Raw genomic sequence first — 25,190 nt, 5'->3', positions numbered from 1 at the left:
AACTAATCAGGTTGGTGCTACTACTCCATTGGTTAGGCAGAGCTGGCTTTGGCCTCGGGCTTAAACTATGCGCTGCCACTGCCATCCTTATCTCGGACACCTCCCGTTCCTGTTTCCCCATCTCCAACTTGCGGGATCCCAACGCCATATGTTAATCAACCCGTTGATCACTTCACTAATAATACTCGTAATTAAACCCCATGGTGACCACCGTACCCAAACCTAATCTCCTCGGGCCGCGGGCCACGGGCCACGGGCCACGGCTAGCTCTGACACAGGCTCGCCTACCTCGCCTAATCTAACCATGCTTTCCGATCGAACAAGCGGTCAAGGCTTCACCTCGTCGCAATTTGCAAGAAAAGCTTAGCCTAGGAGTAGCGCTTTGACAAAATCAAATCCATCACAGTACTCTATTTGATTGGGCAGCCGTCTCCTGGCGTGCATGTGCACGCCGAACGGAGCAGCAGCAACGTACGCACACTCTTCCTCCTCCTCGAGGCGCGCGCGCGTGACAGTGCTGGCTTGATACGGCCGATCTCCTCCGTGGCCTTTTGCGTGATAGCGCCACTAATCGCTACTAGGGTTATTCTAAAGGGTCTCCTCTCGCTTAGGTTAATAGCTAGCCGGTCGTTGCCCTCGTCGTTTGCTAGAAGCTTGCCATCACTGACCGACCGATCGCCGTCGAGTCAGTCAATGTGTCTTCTCCAACTCCAAGCTAGTAGGTCAGTTAGTTAAGACAAGGCACCGCCGCTGTCACAGTACGTACGTGGTAAATTACTAACGCACCAAAGAACTTAAAAGATATCACTGTATATCTCTGCAAGGAATAGTAGTAGAAGACTAGTTAACTGAATCCAAAATACGGACGTCTGTGTCAGCCGTAATATGTCTTTGTGTCCATGGCTGCAGTCTTGCAGAGTACTCCACAGTCCACACTAGTAGATTAGAGGGAGACAGCGTACGTTTCACCTTGTGAGAGGCCCTCCACCTAGGGCGCGACACATGTGTACGTAATTAACCTCGGTACTAGAGGCGGAGTGACCGCGGCAACAGGTGTAAACTCGATGTTTTGTTTTTTTAACTGACAGCAGCGCTAATGCCAAGCTTAACCGGAATCATGGCCGGCCATCTTGCATGCATGCTTTCCCATAAAGGCGCCACATTTTAGGGAACGCGGCATCAATCCATACATTGCCCATTGGACGGCAACCGCGCAAAGCTTCAACCCCAAGGTTGGTACTACTCCGCGCAGGCTAAACTAGGGGCGCAGGCGCACACATGGCATGCTTTGGGCCATGATAGTTTGTTAAGATTGTGCTCTTTCTTTTGCTCCTCCCCTTAATCTAAGGCCTAGAAGAGTCTAAACTAATCCCAGTTGCATGCTCGTAAAGCTTAAGCACCAACCACTGAATCGGGCAAAGGATGAGGCTAGCTCGCTCCTAGGTAGGGGACCAGCGCGCCGGGAAACATCCGGACAAAGCCTCATTAACGCTAATGTAAACAAACTCGTTAACTTTGTGGGCTTTAGCTTCGGCCACACCGCAAGGCTCACACAAGTGCTCCCCTGGCATTGCGTGTCGATGACGTGGGCTCGTGTCTGCTGACCTGGCTGACCCGGAGAGCGACACGTGCGTGGAAGGCGCACGGACCGTGTGAGCGGAGCGAGTGACCCGGGCTCGCGCATACCGAGGATGCCGCCCTCGAGGGGTGTGGTAGGCTTTTGTTTTGGCGAAATGATTTGATTCCAATGTTTAATACTCACTAACCCCAAGTGTATGGTTAAAGAAAGGGTTTATGTGCGAGAGAGGTTTAAGGAAGGAGATCACGGCCATGGCGAGGCGAAACGTGGCCATCGTGTCGTGATTAGTTTAGGGACGTGTTTCTTAGTCACTCTAGTTGCCTAATTAACAACAGCTTGATGAATGGACGAAAGGTGGTGGAACTTTCTTGTTGGTACGGTTAGCTTGTTTGTTTAGGGGCTCACTTCTCTAGGGAACAAACTTTATCTTGTGATTTTGCCATACAAGGCAAGTGTGTGACATAAGGGCTGACGAATTGTTCGTTGCCATGTCGACCCAACACAACACTCCGTGTGTTGTCTAAACCAATAACAAACGCACACGCTATATTCTGCAGACAAAAGTACAACCTTGAAATTGGACATTTGCCGGCCGATACAAATTATATAGCATTGTTTGTACTGTTGTACATAGATGCAAAAATTCAAAAAAAAAAAAACAAAAAAACCCACCACACCGCTCACTGCAGTCTATATACATGGTGGCGAACCAATTTTACACTCCCGAATACAGATGCGTTACATGAAATGAAGAAAGCAAACCACACCTTGATCGACCATGCACACAGTTCCACAATTTGTACAATCCACAATGCACGCTACAAGTCACCAGACACCAGTCACACCACACAAACAAGCACTGCAAAACTAACTGTCATATCCGACGAAGGCCAAATACAACATGAGCACACCTATCAGATACAGTACAATACAAGGCAAGAGTCATAGGCTAACTACACCTCGCTGATCGTGAACCATTCTCCACGGCAGCCTTTGGCTGGCCGCCAACCTGATCAAACCTGAAGCAGCACAGCAGATGGTCGTTGACGATCCCGGCGACCTGCATGAACGAGTAGACCGTCGTGGGGCCGACGCACCGGAACCCTCGGCACATCAGGTCCTTGCTCATAGCCTCAGATTTGGGCGTCTTGGTGGGCACCTGGCGAGCGTAGCGGAAGCCGTTTGTGATGGGCCTGTGGTTCACGAAGCTCCAGCAGTAGTTGCTGAACGACCCGAATTCACGGACTACCTGCAGATAGACATCGGCGATACCATGGGTATTGTTAGTGCTACTCCTAGTCGGGGAATCCAAGGGTACATTGTATTCGACAGGTTGCAAAGTAGTAGTAGTAGTATGATGCAGGAAGAATGGATCAGCAGCAGTGTTGTTGTTCTGAGTTACTCACACTCCGATTTTTATTTTTGGAGTCACACTCACACTCTCATATGAGACATTTTTCGGGACCTCCTATCTAGCGCCTTAAGCGGCAAAATGTCGCTACATCGCACCCCAGGCCCGCCCATTTAGCACTCATTCGCTCACTCGCCTTGTCACTTCTTTAGGAAAAGAAAAACTATTCGAGTAAACCAGCATAGCTTGGCTCCGGAAAAAAATGCCTATCAGGTTTTTATTTTTATTTCTAAATTAGTTCAAAAATCGAAATTTTAAAATATTCACATTTTTAACAGTTTTTGAATTTAGAAGTGACTCACGAATTAAAAAATTCATAATTTTAAAATTTGTTTGAAATGTCAAAAGTGTTGATGATTTATTTTAAAAATTCTTCAATTCGAAACACGTTTATGATTTTTAAATTTCATAAATTGTAAAAAATTTCATGAATTTCACAAAGTGTTCACGAATTATAAAAAAAGTTCATAAATAAAAAAAATTTAAAATGACCAGAAGAAAGAAAAGAGAAAATGCTTGGTAAAATCGACAAAGAAAGCATAGGAAAGAAAGAAACGCCAAAAACCAGGCGGAAACTTGTTGAAGTTTCTCAAGACATTAAAAGATGCAAGGTCTTGTTGGGATTTCATCAAGTGGGTGGGAAATGGTTCCATTTTACTTTGAAAGAAGCTCATCTACTACAATGTTTTATTGCTTGCTTCCGACGTAACAAATTGAGATAATAAGACATATTTTCTCAATTATTTATAGATAGGTTAACATTTCGCCCTCCCATTATATGCACTGAGTGGAAGAAGTGTCATCCTTATTTTCTAATAGCTTCTCTAGCAGATTCACAAAAAGCACCAAATAATAACCGTCAATACGGCTACAGAGGTAAAAAAAAGGCACTCTAGCAGATTCTCCAAACCTACCTCCATCACCAAGTTTTTTGGAGGGAGCTCAATATGTGCAGTCCCAAGCCCCATATTTGGAGACAGTGAGAGGAAATTTGGTGTGCACTCGGTAATTTCCTTGCTGGGACAAAAGGGTCGTTCCCCTCAATCACCTCGCTCAGAATCGAGCACCGGTGCGTGAATCCTATCGGAATCGAGCCGCCGGTGCCGCTTGAATCCCAAGATAACCGCCACCGCCCTCAAATCCTCCCCGACCACTGATGCCCCTTGCATCCTCTTCCCCACATCGCCCCAACCATGGCGGCACCGTCCTCTAGCGCCACACCCACCGGCACCCCGCACATCCTCTCCGTGCCACCGTGTCTGCCCTGCCCATCCCGATTCGATTCCTGGCACCTCCTTCCCACGGTCGGCGAGACACCTCCTCCCCACATCAACTACTACCTCCTCCGCCAACGATTCCCTGCAACCAGCAGCTGTGGAGCCATGGTGTCCATGTCAGCGGCCTAGGCATTGCACTCACAGACCTCGCCGGTGTCGACGGCCACCTCCATGCCAATGCTCTTAGTCTCCACCTCGGCCCTGACAACACTTCTCCTTGCCACCTGCCCCGATGCAATGCATACCATCACCGCCTCCCTCCTCCCACCCCCCTCCACGCCTTGACCGTCACCGCTGCCCACGCCATGCACACCATCACTTCCTCCCTCCTCCAGTACTCCCACTCCACGCCTTGACTGTCACCACCACCCACGCCGTGACCCTGATATTACGTCGTCGTGATCTCGTACCACCGTCCACGCGCTCCCTCATGGTTGAAGGAAATATGCCCTAAAGACAATAATAAAGTTGTTATTTGTATTCCTTATATCATGATAAATGTTTATTATTCATGCTAGAATTGTATTAACCGGAAACTTAGTACATGTGTGAATACATAGACAATACATAGTGTCCCTAGTATGCCTCTACTTGACTAGCTCGTTAATCAAAGATGGTTATGTTTCCTAACCATAGACATGTGTTGTCATTTGATGAACGAGATCACATCATTAGGAGAATGATGTGATGGACAAGACCCATCCGTTAACTTAGCATTATGATCGTTACAGTTTCATTGCTACTGCTTTCTTCATGACTTATACATGTTCCTCAGACCATGAGATTATGCAACTCCCGAATACCGGAGGAACACCTTGTGTGCTATCAAACGTCACAACGTAACTGGGTGATTATAAAGACTAGCAGAATGCCCGCGCGTTGCTACGGGCTACAATGCATGTATTTGAATGACTCGACAATAATTATCAAATTATCACGTAAACCTTATCTCTCCACTCTTCCCCTCTCTATATAGCTCCGTCTCGCCCTTCCCCCACTCATCCTTCATCCCACTATCTCTTGCTCCTTGTAGCCGTCAGAGCAGACGAACATGCATGTATTTGAGTGACTCGACAACAATTATCATGTAAACCTTATCTCTGTCCACTAAGAATAGTAGCCACTAAAAAATTAGGTAAGAAACATTCAAGTACATACCGAGAAGTATCAATGAACCTAGCAGAAGACATGCAACCTTCAACCATGATAAAGGAACACCATTCACTGCCACTGCATTTGATAGTATAAATCATTGGTAATAGCTAGGTCCTACCATAAGCGATCTGCTATCAACTGTCTTGCACGGTTATAAAGTCAAATGGCGATGGACAAACCTACACCCGTGAGAGCACCTTGCATGAGTTGCTACAGGCCTTTTAAATAATTTTTTTCTGATTGCACATATATACTTAAAATTTTGTTAATTTTTTGCCCCTTTCATCAATATTGTCCCTTGTCGATGGTTTCTTTTTGAACGTCAACATAATTCATATCCATCTCTCTCATAACCTGCAAAATTAAACATATATAGAAATACACCTTTTATATTGTCATGTGCAACATCTCTCAAAAAAGAACAATTATTTGTATGCATTTCTTCCAATTCTGTAAAATCATGTTTTTAGGCCAGCCCATCATAGTTATGCCAATGACTTTGCCAATCAGCATTTTCAAAGCATAATTAGAAGCTACCAGTTTTTATCTCTGATATATAAAGGTGAACATATAAACATATATTAAAATAATAAAAAAACTCATATACAATCTATATTCATATAAGCAGGTGACCATTTTTAGTCACAGTGAGTCGCATTGTGCTTTTTAGTAGAGTGAGTCACATCAAAATTTTAATAACATGAGTGCTTCCTGTAATTTATTTGTTGATAATTATTCTCCAGAAATGACTCGTTAGGGTTTGTGATATTTTTAACTATATAAAAAAATGAGACATGCCTTTTGTAGCAAGCAATCGCTTTTCGCTACAAAAACAAGCAGCCACTCCTATTTTTATCTAAAAAAAATCAATATGCCCTCTTATTCTCTAATAGCACGACATATCGCTCGCACTCACATCTCCTTCCCCCCGGACTGTTCTGCCCACAACGGCCTCTCACTGTCCTCCCCTCAACGGCACATCATTTAGCCTGCACGGAGTCGCCCGCCCCTCCTCTCCCCTCGACGGCATCCCAGGCCAATTCCCACTGCCAAGGGTTGCACGCAATCATAGCCGAGGGTGACCACCACAACGACACAACCTGTTCACCACAACGCCGCACCTTCTCCGAGTTCAGCGCCCACAACCAGGTCCCGAGCTCATGTGTCCATCCTTTTATCTAGTGGACTTAAATATTTCAATGGTTCAACATGTGTCGTGTCCTTGCAGATCCTCATACAAATCAATCGGTATTGCCGAACATTTTTACAACACTATATCCGCCTCCACTACTACTACCACAGTGGATCCGTTGCTATAGAATAAATTAATACAATCATTTGTATGCATGTGCAACATCTCTAAAAAAAGAACAATTATTTGTATGCATTTCTTCCAATTCTGTGAAATCATGCTTTTAGGCCAGCCCATCATAGTTACGTCAATGACTTTGCCGATCAGCATTTTCAAAGCACAATCATAAGCTACCAGTTTTTGTCTTTGATATATAAAGGTGAACATATAAACATATATTAAAATAAGAAAAAAAACTCATATACAATCTATATAGTAGAATGCCCGTGCGTTGCCACGGGCCTATATAGTAGAATGCCCGTGCGTTGCCACGGGCCTTTTGTTGTACAAAACTCGATGAATTTTTTACCTCTTTCAATAGCATCGTCCCTACACCCTTGTTTGGTGGTTTTTTTTTTCAAACGTTGACATAATCCATCTTTATCTCTCTCATATGAAAATAAATAAATATATTAAGAATATATATAAACACACCTTTTGTATTATCATGTGTAACAAATATATTAAGAAGCATTATTTGTATGCATCTCTTATGATTGTTAAAACTCAATGATTTTTTGGTCTGGTCCATTATAAACATGACTTGTTAGGGTATCTGATATTTTCAACTATATAAAAGTATGTGACATTTCTCTGATCGCAATCAAATACTTTCCCAAAAAAAATGTCACTCCTTTTCTTTTTATTTTTGAAAAAGCAATTCACTCTCTCATTGCATGGCACAACGCTCACCATCATATCGCATTTCATAGCAATGCTCACACTCATATCTACCCCCAGCTTCTCTCCAAACTGACGTTGCTGGCATCAAAGCATGCCACGACATTCCAGCGTCGTCTCCCCTTCCCTCCACGACGTCGCCCTCCCCCTCTACGGTATCCCAGTGCCAAGGAATGTACGCCATCAGCCGATGGCGACCACCACAGCATGTTTTTGCTGACATGATATATGAAATGATATATATCACGTGATCCTTACACTTCATCTCAATGCACACATGAAGTACGGTCTACTATTTGTTTTGGTAATTTTTTCATGTTTATAGCCAATCACACTTTCATACACAGATCCGCCATGGGGTGTAAGAAGGCAATTAGCAAGTTAGCAAACAGACCGAAAGTGAACTTATTCACATATTAAAAAGATGTATTCAATGAGTTGGAACCGGGACCAAGACGTTTACAGAATATGGACGTCACTTATCACCTACCAAGTCTTTAAGGGGCCAAATCCTCACTGCACTGCTCGTTCCCGTGCTAATCTAATAAAAAGAAATCATAAAAAGATGCAGGTTTGGCCCCCTATCCTGAAGCTACTGTTGTGGTCTCTAGGAACATAGTGACAGACGAAACAAACAGCAGCGGCATTGGAGTGGAGGGAGGTTCATGTGTACGTACCAGATGTACTCGGCGACGACCCCATACGTCTCGATGGCGGGGGCCAGATCCTTGAACCCGGACGCTCCTCCAGGCGCCAAACAGCCTTGCTCCCTTAAGAGCCTATTCTGGATTCTCGTTGATATCTTAATACAACAGCAGCAACTGCTACTTTTAGTCATAAAAAATGCAATTCGAAACATGTTGTGTTAGGTTGTTAGTAATTGACCAACCAATATAGATTGCCTCGATGATCTTTGTTGTAGTCGAGAGCCACCAACTCCCCATCGACCCATGTCATCTGACCGGATGCCTTGCTATTCCGCCACCCGCCACTGCCTGTATCTAACAAAAAACACATTAATTGATGTTGAACCAAAATGGACAGGAATATTTTACCAGCATTCACGTGAACGCTGGCATGTTTGATAACTGAAGATGTTATAGAGGGATATAATACGACCAAAAAGAATTTAGTCATCTTAACATAATTTAGTACAAAAGTTAGAGCATGAAACATGAGATTTAGTTACACTCATATGTGGTGAAGTTGTGGCCTTTTATTCCGCTAAAAAGGATGTGTTGTGTACTTCCTCCGTCCGGAATTAGCGCTCAAATGGATGTACCTAGCATTGAAATACATCTAGATACATCCATTTGAGCATCAACTAATTCCAGACGGAGGGAGTAGGACTGAAGATCAAACTTTAGTTATACAAGTAGAATCTTCGTTTTCATATCACTTTGAAGGAATAACAAATCCTGGTTGGCCCTGTGGCCTCGAGCAGCATCATAAACATGTGTGTGCGTCGTTGTCCTTGCTCCGATGGCTACCTGTCGCTGCTGCGCAGAGGCCACACACATGACCGTGTTACTGTACAATGTCACTGCTTTGCTCGTCATAATTTTTCTCCATGCCATCTCTGGCCTCCGCCTTGCCTCTGCGTCCCTATTGCCACGACGGGACAACACCAGCTCACACCGCAGTCACCCGTGGGCATTGTCCCTCTGAACAAGATTTCTGCCTTGTCCATTGCGGTATCCCCTCGTTACCTACAAAAATTGGTAATTTGGATCTTAATATTACTGTAGAAATTCAATACATTCAAATAACCTACACGCAACTCAAAGACACAGTTTACAGTCTGATAATAATCGGGTTGGGCACTGAGATGTAAATAATTAAAAGGCACTGAGATTCTTTCATCATCTCCAAGAACTAAAGTCGAAATCTTGCGCTCTCGACCTGACCAAATTTATGAATCCAGGAAAGGGTCCACCGTTTATGATTCGGACTGAATGTTCGGCGATTTTAGTTGGGGGCTCAGTACTTCCTACTGGGACAGCACATAGATTGTCCATGGTGTATGCTGCTTCCATATGAGAGGGAAAAGGTGAACTCGTTGGGAGATGTATTAGCAATGGTGTCATCTCACATGGATTGCCCCTGGTGTAAGTTGCACTGTTGATCTAGCTATGCAAGCGAAGAATACTAAAGCAGCGATGCGACAACAAAATATAGCTTTGGAGCATATGATACTTAATGGTAGGCCATCTATAAGGTGGCAAAATACCGACTTATTACAAAGAAAATCTAAATTTGAATACTGAGGCTGCAGAGAGGACCAAGGTCATGGTTTCGAGCCTACAAATATTTGCCTCTTGTTATGCATCATCAGTTCTCAAAGCGAAAGGGGATATTATGGCCAATGTTGGCCTCTATAATTTTTTGCCTATGCAAACAACAGATTCTCTACCACTGCGAGTTCCAAGAAAGATGTCATCATAATATATGTAAGCTCAAAATTGTTCCATTAACCAACTTACAATGTCATGGAGTCGTTGCAATCAACATCAGTATCTAGCAGCATATTTCCCTCTTCCATGATGGTCATCGCCTCCACATCACCACCTACCACATCATAGAATTAGATTTCAATTTCATTTATCAGGAAATGAAGAGGCAGCATAAAAGAATCTAACCGTTGCCAAGCTCCGCCACCGGCCAGTGTTGGGAGGGAATGGGGCTTTATGTGTTAATATGGAGAGGACTGCTCTACGCATTGAGAATTCTCTGAAGATCAAACCCAATATTCAGTTAATATGTAAGCCATTGTATGCACACTTGAGGCACTCAGACCCGGGGATAACTTTGTCATCATCGTCTTACAAAGGAAAACAAGCCCACATGCCAATTGTTGGTGGTGCTAGTGATACTAAAAATCACTTTAGAATAGTTCTATACCTGATACTTCTAATTAATATATTTACTTATTTTCAGGAAAAATATATAAGAAATGGATAATGTCGGATCTCCAGAAAAATACCTTTAGAAATACTACTCCGTCCGTTCCGATTTACTCGTCGTGGTTTTAGTTCAAATTTAAACTAAAACCACGACGAGTAAATCGGAATGGAGGGAGTATTATCTTTTGCCCCCTTTGATTTTTCTTCAATAGACCACTGAAAAACGGGCATTCTTTTTTGTTGTCTAAGCCTTTTGTGTTTTGGCATTGATGAATGAATAATGCCCATGCTAACTATCTTCTTTCCAGTTGGCAAAACACCAAGAGTACCACCAGCATGTAAACAATGAGCAGAAGAAGTTCCTTCCAAAGCTAACTCTGCACCAGAAACTTCTTTGGATCCACCACGTCCTTGGCAGACAGAAGCTGAGGAAACAACTATATCCTTCATGGTCATTTTGATATATGTAATGTGTGTATAATAAGACAAATGCTTTAGTCCTTACTCCGCACTTAGTAGCAATGCAGTTTACTGCCACCCATTGTTGACACCAAACGAACTGTAAAATCATTTGATGGAAATGTCACCTCCTCGAGGGTTGCAGAATTATTGGAGCAAATTCACCTATAGAGCAGAATACATAAACCATTTTAATTTAAATAAAACAAATAAAAATTACCAATATAAGTGAGATGCTTAACCATATAATCTACTATCTGCCTTGAACACATTGCAAATAGCCTCTCCACATATCCTGAAACAAAGCATCATCAATAAACTTTATAATCATGATAAAAGCATATTTCAAGTTATTACTATTGGCAAGCACAGAACAGAATCAAATCAAATATGAGTGCTTTCTACCGTGCAGATCATATTGCAATAAACTACCGTGCATTACAGTAAATGCAGGAGCTTTCTCAACCAACGTTTGCCACTAATTTTCCTCAATAATCATTAATCAAGCAGTATAGCATGCAAACCCAAAAGCAGAAAATAATTCAAAATATCAAGCAAATTTATGTCACTCTCTTCGTCCAAACTCATTTGTACAGACTTCCGATGAAAGGAATAAGATAAACTTGGACAAGAACGGATAATGTACTTGCTTAATTTGATGTAGAAACTTCTATAAAACAGATGGTAGGGAAAAGAAGAAGAAATGCAAGGGAAAAAATCCAAGAAAGATGCAAGTAACAACATAATATATTTCGTAAACTCGAGCAAATCTATATCACTCTCTCAGTCTCAGTCTGAACTCATATGTACAGACTTTCCGATTAACATAATAGAACAAACTGATGTGCTTTGCTACAGAATAATTGCCAGTTGCTAGAACGGTCGCAGGTTGCGGGATGGTTACATCCGATTCCCATGAAAGGTCAAGTAGACATCGACAATACTAAGGGAAGTAGCCTCTAGTAAATAACACTACTACAAACCCCAAATGACCTCTTGGTTTTTAACCAGCTGATTCAAAGACCGAGCGAACCAGATTAGAGTTGCTTTGGTCCTTGCGAGCTGTTGCCGGCATACCATTCACTACCGTATTTTTCAGATACACCCTGTACTATCCTTATTCCTGAATGAAAAATGAACCCTGCATTTTAGTGAAAAAAGATATATTGTTTTTTAAGGCAACAATCTAAAGCAAGTATATAATTTGAGCTTCCAAATTTTTATTACTCAAACAATAGTATCCGCTAAATATACGTAGTATAATTATGCTTCAAGTAAAGTGCAAGCAGGAAATATAATGTTTTCAAAAGTTTGTATTATGATCAGGAACCTGCGCTCAATTGTGTAGAGGAAGGCAAGCCCCATCGATTCGCCATGAACACCACTGTCCATCGGGATGCTCTGAGCGGCGCAGGAGAAACGAGCAATTGAGAGAAGCAAAATTTGTAGGATGTGTTTCAGCTGTGCCTGTCGTTGCTTGCCTGAACAAATCACATGCTCATAAAGTCTGGGTGTCTGACACCTATTGTATGGCTGAGAAGCTTGAACCTTTCTATGGAGACATGGCCAGCCAGATTAGTTGAAATGACAAGAACATGCATGCACTCGCAAAACTGCCATTAGTATCTGATTTTGACAGGACCACCTGACCAGAAGATCGATAGCATAAGCTTACTAAAATCTGCACATCGATAACCATCTACAGGAAGAAAAATTGCTTCGATATTACAGGCTCATGTGTGTTTCAATCGTTCCGAAGGCGACTTACATCCTTTCATTGCAGGAGTTTGGAAAAAATTAAGCTAGCTGATATCACATCCTCTTAATGCTGTTCTACAAGAGCACAACACCGACATTTTGGTCGAGGCCACACGAATATGCTGCAACAGATTGGAAGTAATCATGAATCAATCACCTTGCACTCCGCGTAGAGAGAGAAGACAATAGCCTAGATGCATGTGTGTATCCAAACCAAACAGCACTGGACGTTTGCCAACCAGCACGTATACTACATACGTGTTGGAAATATGCCCTACAGGCAATAATAAAAGCATTATTATTATATTTCCTTGTTCATGATAATTGTCTTTTATTCATGTTATAATTGTATTATCCGGAAATCGTAATATATGTGTGAATACATAGATCACAATACGTCCCTGGTGAGCCTCTAGTTGACTAGCTCGTTGGTCAACAGATAGTCATGGTTTCCTGACTATGGACATTGGATGTCATTGACAACGGGATCACATCATTAGGAGAATGATGTGATGGACAAGACCCAATCCTAAGCATAGCACAAGATCGTGTAGTTCGTTTTGCTAGAGTTTTTTCAATGTCAAGTATCTCTTCCTTAGACCATGAGATCGTGTAACTCCCGGATACCGTAGGAGTGCTCTGGGTGTACCAAACGTCACAAGGTAACTGGGTGACTATAAAGGTACACTACAGGTATCTCTGAAAGTGTCTGTTGGATTGACACGGATCGAGACTGGGATTTGTCACTCCGTATGACGGAGAGGTATCTCTGGGCCCACTCGGTAATGCATCATCATAATGAGCTCAAAGTGACCAAGTGCTTGGTCACGGGATCATGCATTACGGTACGAGTAAAGTGACTTGCCGGTAACGAGACTAAACGAGGTATTGGGATACCGACGATCGAGTCTCGGGCATGTAACGTACCGATTGACAAAGGGAATAGTATACGGGGTTGCTTGAATCCTCGACATCGTGGTTCATCCGATGACATCATCGAGGAGCATGTGGGAGCCAACATGGGTATCCAGATCCCGCCGTTGGTTATTGACCTGAGAGCCGTCTCGGTCATGTCTGCGTGTCTCCCGAACCTGTAGGGTCTACACACTTAAGGTTCGATGACGCTAAGGTTATTAGGAAGACTTGTATGTGAAAACCGAATGTTGTTCGGAGTCCCGGATGAGATCCCGGACGTCACGAGGAGTTTCGGAAGGGTCCGGAGGTAAAGATTTATATATGGGAAATTGTCAAACGGACACCGGAAAGTTTCGGGGGCATATCGGTATTGTACCGGGGCCACCGGAAGGGTTCCGGGGGTCCACCGGGAGGGGCCACCCCTCCCGGGGGGCCACATGGGCTGCGTGGGGCAGGATCCAGCCCCGGGAGGACTGCCCCCCCCCTTGGGCCCATGCGCCTAGGGTTGGGGGGGGGAACCCTAGAGGGGGCGCCCTCCTTTGCTTGGGGGGCAAGTCCCCCCTCCCTGGCCGCCGCCCCCCCTCTAGATCCCATCTAGAGGGGCCGGCCCCCCTTGCCCCTTCCCCTATAAATAGAGGGGTGAGGGGAGGGCTGCATACACAAGCCAAGGCGCAGCCCCTCCCCTCCCCAACACCTCTCCTCCTCCGTACGTGCTTGGCGAAGCCCTGTCGGAGTACTGCTGCACCAACAACACCACGCCGTCGTGCTGCCGTTGGAGCTGTCTTCCTCAACCTCTCCTTCCTCCTTGCTGGATCAAGACGGAGGAGACGTCGTCCGTACCGTACGTGTGTTGAACGCGGAGGTGCTGTCCGTTCAGCACTTGGTCATCGGTGATCCTGAATCACGGCGAGTACGACTCCATCATCACCATCCCCTTGAACGCTTCCGCACGCGATCTACAAGTGGTATGTAGATGCAAACTCACTCCCTTGACTCGTTGCTTAGATGAACTCATAGATGGATCTTGGTGAAACCGTAGGAAAATTTTTAATTTTCTGCAACGTTCCCCAACAGTGGCATCATGAGCTAGGTCTATGCGTAGTTCTCTATTGCACGAGTAGAACACAATTTTGTTGTGGGCGTAGATCTTGTCAACTTGCTTGCCGCTACTAGTCTTATCTTGCTTCAGCGGTATTGTGGGATGAAGCGGCCCGGACCAACCTTACACGTACGCTTACGTGAGACCGGTTCCACCGACTAACATGCACTAGTTGCATAAGGTGGCTGGCGGGTGTCTGTCTCTCCCACTTTAGTTGGAGCGGATTCGATGAAAAGGGTCCTTATGAAGGGTAAATAGAAGTTGACAAAATCACGTTGTGGTTATTCGTAGGTAAGAAAACGTTCTTGCTAGAACCCAATTGCAGCCACGTAAAAGATGCAACAACAATTAGAGGACGTCTAACTTGTTTTTGCAGCAATTGTCATGTGATGTGATATGGCCAGAAGTTGTGATGAATGATGAATGATATATTGTGATGTATGAGATCATGTTCTTGTAATAGGAATCACGACTTGCATGTCGATGAGTATGACAACCGGCAGGAGCCATAGGAGTTGTCTTTATTTTTTGTATGACCTGCGTGTCATTGAAGAACGCCATGTAAATTACTTTACTTTATTGCTAAACGCGTTAGCCATAGAAGTAGAAGTAGTCGTTGGCGTGACAACTTCATGAAGACACGATGATGGAGATCATGATGATGGAGATCATGGTGTCATGCCGGTGACAAGATGATCATGGAGCCCCGAAGATGAAGATCAAAGGAGCTATATGATATTGGCCATATCATGTCACTACTTTATATAATTGCATGTGATGTTTATTATGTTTTATGCATCTTGTTTACTTAGAACGACGGTAGTAAATAAGATGATCCCTTATAATAATTTCAAGAAAGTGTTCCCCCTAACTGTGCACCGTTGCTAAAGTTCGTCGTTTCGAAGCACCACGTGATGATCGGGTGTGATAGATCCTTACGTTCACATACAACGGGTGTAAGACAGATTTACACATGCAGAACACTTAGGGTTAACTTGACGAGCCTAGCATGTACAGACATGGCCTCGGAACACAGAGACCGAAAGGTCGAACATGAGTCGTATGGAAGATACGATCAACATGGAGATGTTCACCGATGATGACTAGTCCGTCTCACGTGATGATCGGACACGGCCTAGTCGACTCGGATCGTGTAACACTTAGATGACTAGAGGGATGTCAAATCTGAGTGGGAGTTCATTAAATAATTTGATTAGATGAACTTAATTATCATGAACTTAGTCTAAAACTTTTGCATAATATGTCTTGTAGATCAAATGGCCAACGCTCATGTCAACATGAACTTCAACGCGTTCCTAGAGAAAACCAAGCTGAAAGATGATGGCAGCAACTATACGGACTGGGTCCGGAACCTGAGGATCATCCTCATAGCTGCCAGGAAACAATATGTCCTAGAAGGACCGCTAGGTGACGCTCCCGTCCCAGAGAACCAAGACATTATGAATGCTTGGCAGTCTCGTGCTGATGATTACTCCCTCGTTCAGTGCGGCATGCTTTACAGCTTAGAACCGGGGCTCCAAAAGCGTTTTGAGCAACACGGAGCATATGAGATGTTCGAGGAGCTGAAACTAGTTTTCCAAGCTCATGCCCGGGTCGAGAGATATGAAGTCTCCGACAAGTTCTATAGTTGTAAGATGGAGGAAAATAGTTCTGTCAGTGAGCACATACTCAAAATGTCTGGGTTGCACAACCGCCTGTCCCAGCTGGACATTAACCTCCCGGATGAGGCGGTCATTGACAGAATCCTTCAGTCGCTCCCACCAAGCTACAAGAGCTTCGTGATGAACTACAATATGCAGGGGATGGTGAAGACCATTCCTGAAGTATTTTCAATGCTGAAGTCGGCAGAGGTTGAAATCAAGAAAGAACATCAAGTGTTGATGGTCAATAAGACCACTAAGTTCAAGAAGGGCAAGGGTAAGAAGAACTTCAAGAAGGACGGCAAAGATGGTGCCGCGCCCGGTAAGCCAGTTGCCGGGAAGAAGTCAAAGCATGGACCCAAGCCTGAAACTGAGTGCTTTTATTGCAAGGGGAAGGGTCACTGGAAGCGGAACTGCCCCAAATACTTAGCAGACAAGAAGGCCGGCAACACTAAAGGTATATTTGATATACATGTAATTGATGTGTACCTTACCAGTACTCGTAGTAACTCCTGGGTATTTGATACCGGTGCCGTTGCTCACATTTGTAACTCACAGCAGGAGCTGCGGAATAAGAGGAGACTGGCGAAGGACGAGGTGACGATGCGCGTCGGGAATGGTTCCAAGGTCGATGTGATCGCCGTCGGCACGCTACCTCTACATTTACCTACGGGATTAGTTTTAAACCTCAATAATTGTTATTTAGTGCCAAGTTTGAGCATGAACATTGTATCTGGATCTCGTTTGATGCGAGATGGCTACTCATTTAAATCCGAGAATAATGGTTGTTCTATTTATATGAGAGATATGTTTTATGGTCATGCCCCGATGGTCAATGGTTTATTCTTAATGAATCTCGAACGTAATACTACACATATTCATAGTGTGAATACCAAAAGATGTAAAGTTGATAATGATAGTCCCACATATTTGTGGCACTGCCGCCTTGGTCACATTGGTGTCAAGCGCATGAAGAAGCTCCATGCTGATGGACTTTTAGAGTCTCTTGATTATGAATCGTTTGACACATGCGAACCATGCCTCATGGGCAAGATGACCAAGGCTCCGTTCTCCGGAACAATGGAGCGAGCAACCAACTTGTTGGAAATCATACATACCGATGTGTGCGGTCCAATGAGCGTTGAGGCTCGCGGAGGATATCGTTATGTTCTCACTCTCACTGATGACTTGAGTAGATATGGGTATGTCTACTTGATGAAACACAAGTCTGAGACCTTTGAAAAGTTCAAGGAATTTCATAATGAAGTAGAGAATCAACGTGACCGAAAGATAAAGTTCTTACGATCGGATCATGGAGGAGAATATTTAAGTCACGATTTTGGTACACACTTAAGAAAATGTGGAATCGTTTCACAACTCATGCCGCCCGGAACACCTCAGCGTAACGATGTGTCCGAACATTGTAATCGCACTCTATTAGATATGGTGCGATCTATGATGTCTCTTACCGATTTACCGCTATCATTTTGGGGATACGCTCTAGAGACAGCTACATTCACTTTAAATAGGGCACCGTCTAAATCCGTTGAGACGACACCGTATGAATTATGGTTTGGGAAGAAACCTAAGCTGTCGTTTCTAAAAGTTTGGGGATGCGATGCTTATGTCAAGAAACTTCAACCTGAAAAGCTCGAACCCAAGTCGAAAAAAATAGGGCTTCATAGGATACCCTAAGGAAACCATTGGGTATACCTTCTACTTAAGATCCAAGGGCAAGATCTTTGTTGCCAAGAACGGATCCTTTCTAGAAAAAGAGTTTCTCTCGAAAGAAGTAAGTGGGAGGAAAGTAGAACTCGATGAAGTACTACCTCTTGAACAGGATAGTAGTGCAGCTCAGGAAAATGTTCCTGTGATGCCTACTCCAACTGGAGAGGAAATTAATGATGATGATCAAGGTACTTCTGATCAAGTTGCTACTGAACTTCGTAGGTCCACAAGGACACGTTCCGCACCAGAGTGGTACGGCAACCCTGTCCTGGAAATCATGTTGTTAGACAACGGTGAACCTTCGAACTATGAAGAAGCGATGGCGGGCCCAGATTCCAACAAATGGCTTGAAGCCATGAAATCCGAGATAGAATCCATGTATGAAAACAAAGTATGGACTTTGACTGACTTGCCCGATGATCGGCGAGCGATAGAAAACAAATGGATCTTTAAGAAGAAGACGGACGCGGATGGTAATGTCACCATCTATAAAGCTCGACTTGTCGCTAAGGGTTATCGGCAAGTTCAAGGGATTGACTACGATGAGACTTTCTCTCCCGTAGCGAAGCTTAAGTCCGTCCGAATCATGTTAGCAATTGCCGCATACTATGATTATGAGATATGGCAGATGGACGTCAAAACGGCATTCCTTAATGGGCATCTTAAGGAAGAACTGTATATGATGCAGTCGGAGGGTTTTGTCGATCCTAAGAATGCTAACAAAGTATGCAAGCTCCAGCGATCCAGTTATGGGCTGGTGCAAGCATCTCGGAGTTGGAACATTCGCTTTGATGAGATGATCAAAGCGTTTGGGTTTGTGCAGACTTACGGAGAAGCCTGCGTTTACAAGAAAGTGAGTGGGAGCTCTGTAGCATTTCTCATATTATATGTAGATGACATACTCTTGATGGGAAATGATATAGAATTCTTGGACAACATTAAGGCCTACTTGAATAAGTGTTTTTCAATGAAGGGTCTTGGAGAAGCTGCTTATATATTAGGCATCAAGATCTATAGAGATAGATCGAGACGCCTCATAGGTCTTTCATAAAGCACATACATTGATAAGATTTTGAAGAAGTTCAAAATGGATCAGTCTAAGAAGGGGTTCTTGCCTGTATTGCAAGGTGTGAGATTGAGCTCAGCTCAATGCCCGACCACGGCAAAAGATAAAGAAGAGATGAGTGTCATCCCCTATGCTTCAGCCATAGGATCTATTATGTATGCCATGCTGTGTACTAGACCTGATGTAAACCTTGCCGTAAGTTTGGTAGGAAGATACCAAAGTAATCCCGGCAAGGAACACTGGACAGCGGTCAAGAATATCCTGAAGTACCTGAAAAGGACAAAGGACACGTTTCTCGTTTATGGAGGTGACGAAGAGCTCGCCGTAAAGGGTTACGTCGACGCTAGCTTCGACACAGATCTGGATGACTCTAAGTCACAAACCGGATACGTGTATATGTTGAATGGTGGAGCAGTAAGCTGGTGCAGCTGTAAGCAGAGCGTCGTGGCGGGATCTACATGTGAAGCGTAGTACATGGCAGCCTCGGAGGCAGCGCATGAAGCTATTTGGGTGAAGGAGTTCATCACCGACCTAGGAGTCATACCCAATGCGTCGGGGCCGATCAAACTCTTCTGTGACAACACTGGAGCTATTGCCCTTGCCAAGGAGCCCAGGTTTCACAAGAAGACCAGGCACATCAAGCGTCGTTTCAACTCCATCCGTGAAAATGTTCAAGATGGAGACATAGATATTTGCAAAGTACATACGGATCTGAATGTCGCAGATCCGTTGACTAAACCTCTCTCGCGAGCAAAACATGATCAACACCAGAACTCTATGGGTGTTCGATTCATCACAATGTAACTAGATTATTGACTCTAGTGCAAGTGGGAGACTGTTGGAAATATGCCCTAGAGGCAATAATAAAAGCATTATTATTATATTTCCTTGTTCATGATAATTGTCTTTTATACATGCTATAATTGTATTATCCGGAAATCGTAATACATGTGTGAATACATAGACCACAATACGTCCCTGGTGAGCCTCTAGTTGACTAGCTCGTTGGTCAACAGATAGTCATGGTTTTCTGACTATGGACATTGGATGTCATTGACAACGGGATCACATCATTAGGAGAATGATGTGATGGACAAGACCCAATCCTAAGCATAGCACAAGATCGTGTAGTTCGTTTTGCTAGAGTTTTTTCAATGTCAAGTATCTCTTCCTTAGACCATGAGATCGTGTAACTCCCGGATACCATAGGAGTGCTTTGGGTGTACCAAATGTCACAACGTAACTGGGTGACTATAAAGGTACACTACAGGTATCTCCGAAAGTGTCTGTTGGGTTGACACGGATCGAGACTGGGATTTGTCACTCTGTACGACGGAGAGGTATCTCTGGGCCCACTCGGTAATGCATCATCATAATGAGCTCAAAGTGACCAAGTGCTTGGTCACGGGATCATGCATTACGGTACGAGTAAAGTGACTTGCCGGTAACGAGACTAAATGAGGTATTGGGATATCGACGATCGAGTCTCGGGCATGTAACGTACCGATTGACAAAGGGAATAGTATACGGGGTTGCTTGAATCCTCGACATCGTGGTTCATCTGATGACATCATCGAGGAGCATGTGGGAGCCAACATGGGTATCCAGATCCTGCTGTTGGTTAATGACCCGAGAGCCGTCTCGGTCATGTCTGCGTGTCTCCCGAACCCGTAGGGTCTACACACTTAAGGTTCAGTGACGCTAGGGTTATTAGGAAGACTTGTATGTGAAAACCAAATGTTGTTCGGAGTCCCGGATGAGATCCCGGACGTCATGAGGAGTTCCGGAAGGGTCCGGAGGTAAAGATTTATATATGGGAAATTGTCAAACGGACACCGGAAAGTTTCGGGGGCATATCAGTATTGTACCGGGGCCACCGGAAGGGTTTCGGGGGTCCACCGGGAGGGGCCACCCCTCCCGGGGGGCCACATGGGCTGCGTGGGGTAGGATCCAGCCCCGGGAGGGCTGGGCGCCCCCCCTTGGGCCCATGCGCCTAGGGTTGGGGGGGGGGGAACCCTAGAGGGGGCGCCCCCCTTTGCTTGGGAGGCAAGTCCCCCCTCCCTGGCCGCCCCCCCTCTAGATCCCATCTAGAGGGGCCGGCCCCCCTTGCCCCTTCCCCTATAAATAGAGGGGTGAGGGGAGGGCTGCATACACAAGCCAAGGCGCAGCCCCTCCCCTCCCCAACACCTCTCCTCCTTCGTACGTGCTTGGCGAAGCCCTGTCGGAGTACTGCTGCACCAACAACACCACGCCGTCGTGCTGCCGTTGGAGCTGTCTTCCTCAACCTCTCCTTCCTCCTTGCTGGATCAAGACGGAGGAGACGTCGCCCGTACCGTACGTGTGTTGAACGCGGAGGTGCTGTCCGTTCAGCACTTGGTCATCGGTGATCTGAATCACCGCGAGTATGACTCCATCATCACCATCCCCTTGAACGCTTCCGCACTCGATCTACAAGTGGTATGTAGATGCAAACTCACTCCCTTGACTCGTTGCTTAGATGAACTCATAGATGGATCTTGGTAAAACCATAGGAAAATTTTTAATTTTCTGCAATGTTCCCCAACAATACGACACCCCAATCAAATGCAGAGCAGAGAGGAGGAAGAAGGAGGGGATGAACTCACCATGATAGAGAGGAGGAAGCCGACGCGCGCGCGCACCCATGCCCACAGGAGCGCCATCCAGGAGGCGGAGCCGCGGTAAAAGACTGAGAAGAGTCGCACCGGCGACCAGGGCGACGCCGCACCCGAAACCCTAGCCCCGCACACTCATGGAGACGCCGCGTCTTGTTGATGGAGACGTTGGTGCGACGCTCGCTGCGGGCGTGGCCCGACTTGTGTAGGACGTCAACGATGGGCGGCGGCGTTTGAGGGAGGGAGATGGGGAAGGGGATCGGCGGCGGCTGCGAGGGCGAGGGCGGCGGCTGATTCGAGTGCGGCGGGGGCGAACATCAGGGGGAATCGCTCGATCGATTCCCCATCCCTGGTTTTTTTCGTGGGTTAAACTTCGTAGATTTAATTTTCTAGTGGTTTTTTCCTCGTTCGGCGTTGTGGGAGTAGGCAATCGATGCTCGAACCAGCGGGTGGTTCGCTGATACGGACGAGGTAACGGTGAGGACGAAAATAGACCAGGTGAGGTGGGAGGAAGTACCAAAGAAGTACCAAAAAAGACCGGGTGAGGTGGGACGAAAATAAAACCCGGAACGCGACCTACCAACTGAGACATTAGGAGTAGAGATGCTCTACAGGTGTCTCCGAAGGTGTTTGTTGGGTTGGCATAAATCAAGATTAGGATTTGTCACTCTGTGTTTCGGAGAGGTATCTTTGGGCCCTCTCGGTAATGCTCATCACTATAAGCCTTGCAAGCAATGTGACTAATGAGTTAGTTACGGGATTAAACATTATGGAACGAGTAAAGAGACTTGCCGGTAACGAGATTAAACTAGGTATGATGATACTGACGAGCGAATCTCGGGCAAGTAACATACCGATGACAAAGGGAACAACGTATGTTGTTGTGCGGTTTGACCAATAAAGATCTTCGTAGAATATGTAGGAACCAATATGAGTACCCAGGTTCCGCTATTGGTTATTGATCGAAGATGTGTCTCGATCATGTCTACATAGTTCTCGAACCCGTAGGGTTCGCACGCTTAATGTTCGATGACGATTTGTATTATGAGTTATGTGATTTGATGACCGAAGTTTGTTCGGAGTCCCGGATGAGGTCACGGACATGACGAGGAGTCTCGAAAGGGTCGAAACAACAAAGACTGATATATTGGAAGGTTATATTCGGACACCGGAATGGTTCCAGAGTGATTCGGGTATTTTCCGTAGTACCGAGAGGTTACCAGAACCCCCCGGGAGAGTATTGGGCCTTCATGGGCCATAGTGGGAAGAGGAGGCCTGCGGCCAGGAGGTGGCGCGCGCCCCCCTAGCCAAATCGAGTTGGACTAAGGGAGCCCCCCCTTTCCTTCTCCCTCTCTCTTCCCCTTCCCCCTTCTCCTACTCCGAAAAGGAAGGGGGACTCCTACTAGGACTGGGAGTCCTAGTAGGACTCCCTCCTTTGGTGCGCCCCTCTAGGCCGGCTGCCTCCTCCCTCCCTCCTTTATATACGGGGGCAGGGGGGCACCCCAAAGGCACAACCGACAATCTCTTAGCCGTGTGTGGTGCCCCCTTCACAGTTTAACACCTCGGTCATATCGTCGTAGTGCTTAGGCGAAGCCCTGCGCCGGTAACTTCATCATCACTGTCGCCACACCGTCGTGCTGACGGAACTCTCCCTCGTCCTCAACTGGATCAAGAGCACGAGGGACGTCATCGTGCTGAACACGAAGGTGCCGTACGTTCGGTACTTGGATCGGTTGGATCGTGAAGACGTTCGACTACATCAACCGCGTTACTAAACGCTTCCGCTTTCGGTCTACGAGGGTACGTGGACACACTCTTCCGTCTCGTTGCTATGCATCTCCTAGATAGATCTTGCGTGATCGTAGGATTTTTTTTGAATTACTACATTCCCCAACAATGGTATCCCCAACACTGTCGTAGCTCCATTGGCGGCGCAGTCCGAGGGGAGGTGGCCTTGTGGCCACCGCATTGTGGAATTCAACCAGCAATGAGAGCCTCCCTCCTTTGAGAAAAAGGAAAAAAGAAGTGTCCCACTAACAAGTGGGTCCTGTGAAGTGGAAGAAATTTGGAGGCTACAATTTTGCAGCATCGGACTTTGCACGTTACCTCAACAACCTCTATAACATTATGGAGTGCACTCCAAAACGTTTTTGGAGGAAGTGGATATGGAGCATCTGCTAGAGTTGCTCTAAGGTCTTGAGCACATAAATTGTTCAGTATCAATTATGAATGAATGGATGAATAAAAAAGGAAAGTAAGTTTCTTGTTCAACGCTACTCCCTTCGTTTCAAATTAATGGAAGTTTTAGGTTTCTCGTAGGTCAAACTTGTTCACGATGATCAAACTATTGAAACATTTTCCTACAAATTTGTTCAAACTAAAAGAAGTTTAACTTGGGACAAACCTTGGACTTCAAATAAGTTGAAACGAAGGGTGTGGTTTACAAGTATATATCTTCAATCAATGATAAATAAACTGATTAAATTATGTTACCATTCAACTCACCTTTTGAATTTGCTTGGCGTTTGCGACCATAGCTCGCATCTTTTGCTCTGACAACAACGTGCTTCCATTTGACTTGAACAACTGGTTTATCTTCTTGTTCGTGCAGTCAGGCACGGACGCATTGTAGAAAGCATCAATCATCTTCCTGACCTCCTCCCGTTTGCTCAAAATTACAGGCCAGGAGAGCTCGGCCAAGGCTTGTGATAAGGTAAGCAGCTCAAACAGCTTACGGTCATCGTGAACCGGCACTCCCCACTCTTCATCATGGAATGCAACGTAGACGGGTTCTACAGAAGTGACGGTACCATCGAAAGTTATATGCGTATTGCAGCCCCATGCATGCTCCAAATTGGAGATTCACATGCTTGTGATGACTGATAATAAAGTCTTTAATTTATCATGGAGTTCATAGACTAATTCCTCCGGACGCTAGGGCACAACGGAAACGAAACGAAGTTCTCACCAGAGTTAGCAGTGATCCAGCTCCGGGACGACAAGCGCCTGTGAGGTCCCGCACGTCGCCGACGACGCGGACTCATCACAAGTCCCGATCCTCCCCTGCTTTCGCCTTGGTACTGCTCTGCCTCTACGCCTTGGCTCTAGGTACTACCTTGGAGGAGGCCGCAGGGCGAGTGGTGCAGATGCGCGGGAGCTCCGGCAAGCCGCCGCTCGCCAGAGACTCCGACTTGACGCCCGGCATATCTGAAGTGGCAACCGGTCGAGCTTGCAACGACTCTTTTAGATGAGCTTGCGACGATTCTTTGGGATGAACTTGCAATGGTTTGGAGCAGAGCGAGCGGCTGATAAGGTTTTTGAAACGAGTCGCGAAAGGACGGGTCTACCCTGTGGTTAGCTTCTGCTCTCCTACTCGCAGGGCGAGGGGCGAGGGGCGAGGGCAGAGACGTCATCCCGTTATGTGGCCACGGAGTTCGTTGTTTCGGGCTTGACGTCGCCGTCGGGTGCGGGTGCAACGGCCTCGGCACGAACGAGGAGGGGTGGCTTGGCGTCG

General features: G+C 45.6%; 1 protein-coding gene and 1 long non-coding RNA gene across 3 annotated transcripts; both read right to left on the bottom strand.

Moving 5' to 3' along the window:
• Positions 1 to 2,528: 2,528 nt before the first annotated feature.
• On the bottom strand, positions 2,529 to 25,089 carry LOC123090193 (probable GMP synthase [glutamine-hydrolyzing]). Its single transcript, XM_044511604.1, has 3 exons — positions 24,792 to 25,089; positions 24,182 to 24,468; positions 2,529 to 2,828 (listed from the first exon to the last, which is right to left on the bottom strand). Exons 1-3 carry the CDS (start codon positions 25,087 to 25,089, stop codon positions 2,529 to 2,531), a joined length of 885 nt encoding a protein of 294 aa, XP_044367539.1.
• LOC123093107 (uncharacterized) lies at positions 5,568 to 22,087 on the bottom strand. 2 transcript variants are annotated; one of them, XR_006445051.1, is made up of 10 exons: positions 21,668 to 22,087; positions 12,585 to 12,696; positions 10,863 to 12,461; positions 10,438 to 10,782; positions 10,094 to 10,184; positions 9,938 to 10,022; positions 8,945 to 9,163; positions 8,344 to 8,455; positions 8,132 to 8,256; positions 5,568 to 5,776 (listed from the first exon to the last, which is right to left on the bottom strand). It is a non-coding gene; the product is annotated as an uncharacterized lncRNA (long non-coding RNA). The 2 variants fall into 2 exon arrangements; XR_006445052.1 differs by having other exon boundaries at positions 8,132 to 8,449; positions 10,094 to 10,782.
• Positions 25,090 to 25,190: the final 101 nt, after the last annotated feature.

This window comes from Triticum aestivum, chromosome 4B (genome assembly GCF_018294505.1).
Source record: "Triticum aestivum cultivar Chinese Spring chromosome 4B, IWGSC CS RefSeq v2.1, whole genome shotgun sequence".
NCBI lineage: Eukaryota > Viridiplantae > Streptophyta > Magnoliopsida > Poales > Poaceae > Triticum > Triticum aestivum.
Note: the sequence above shows the minus strand (reverse complement) of the source record. Positions and strands in the feature narration are given on the sequence as shown.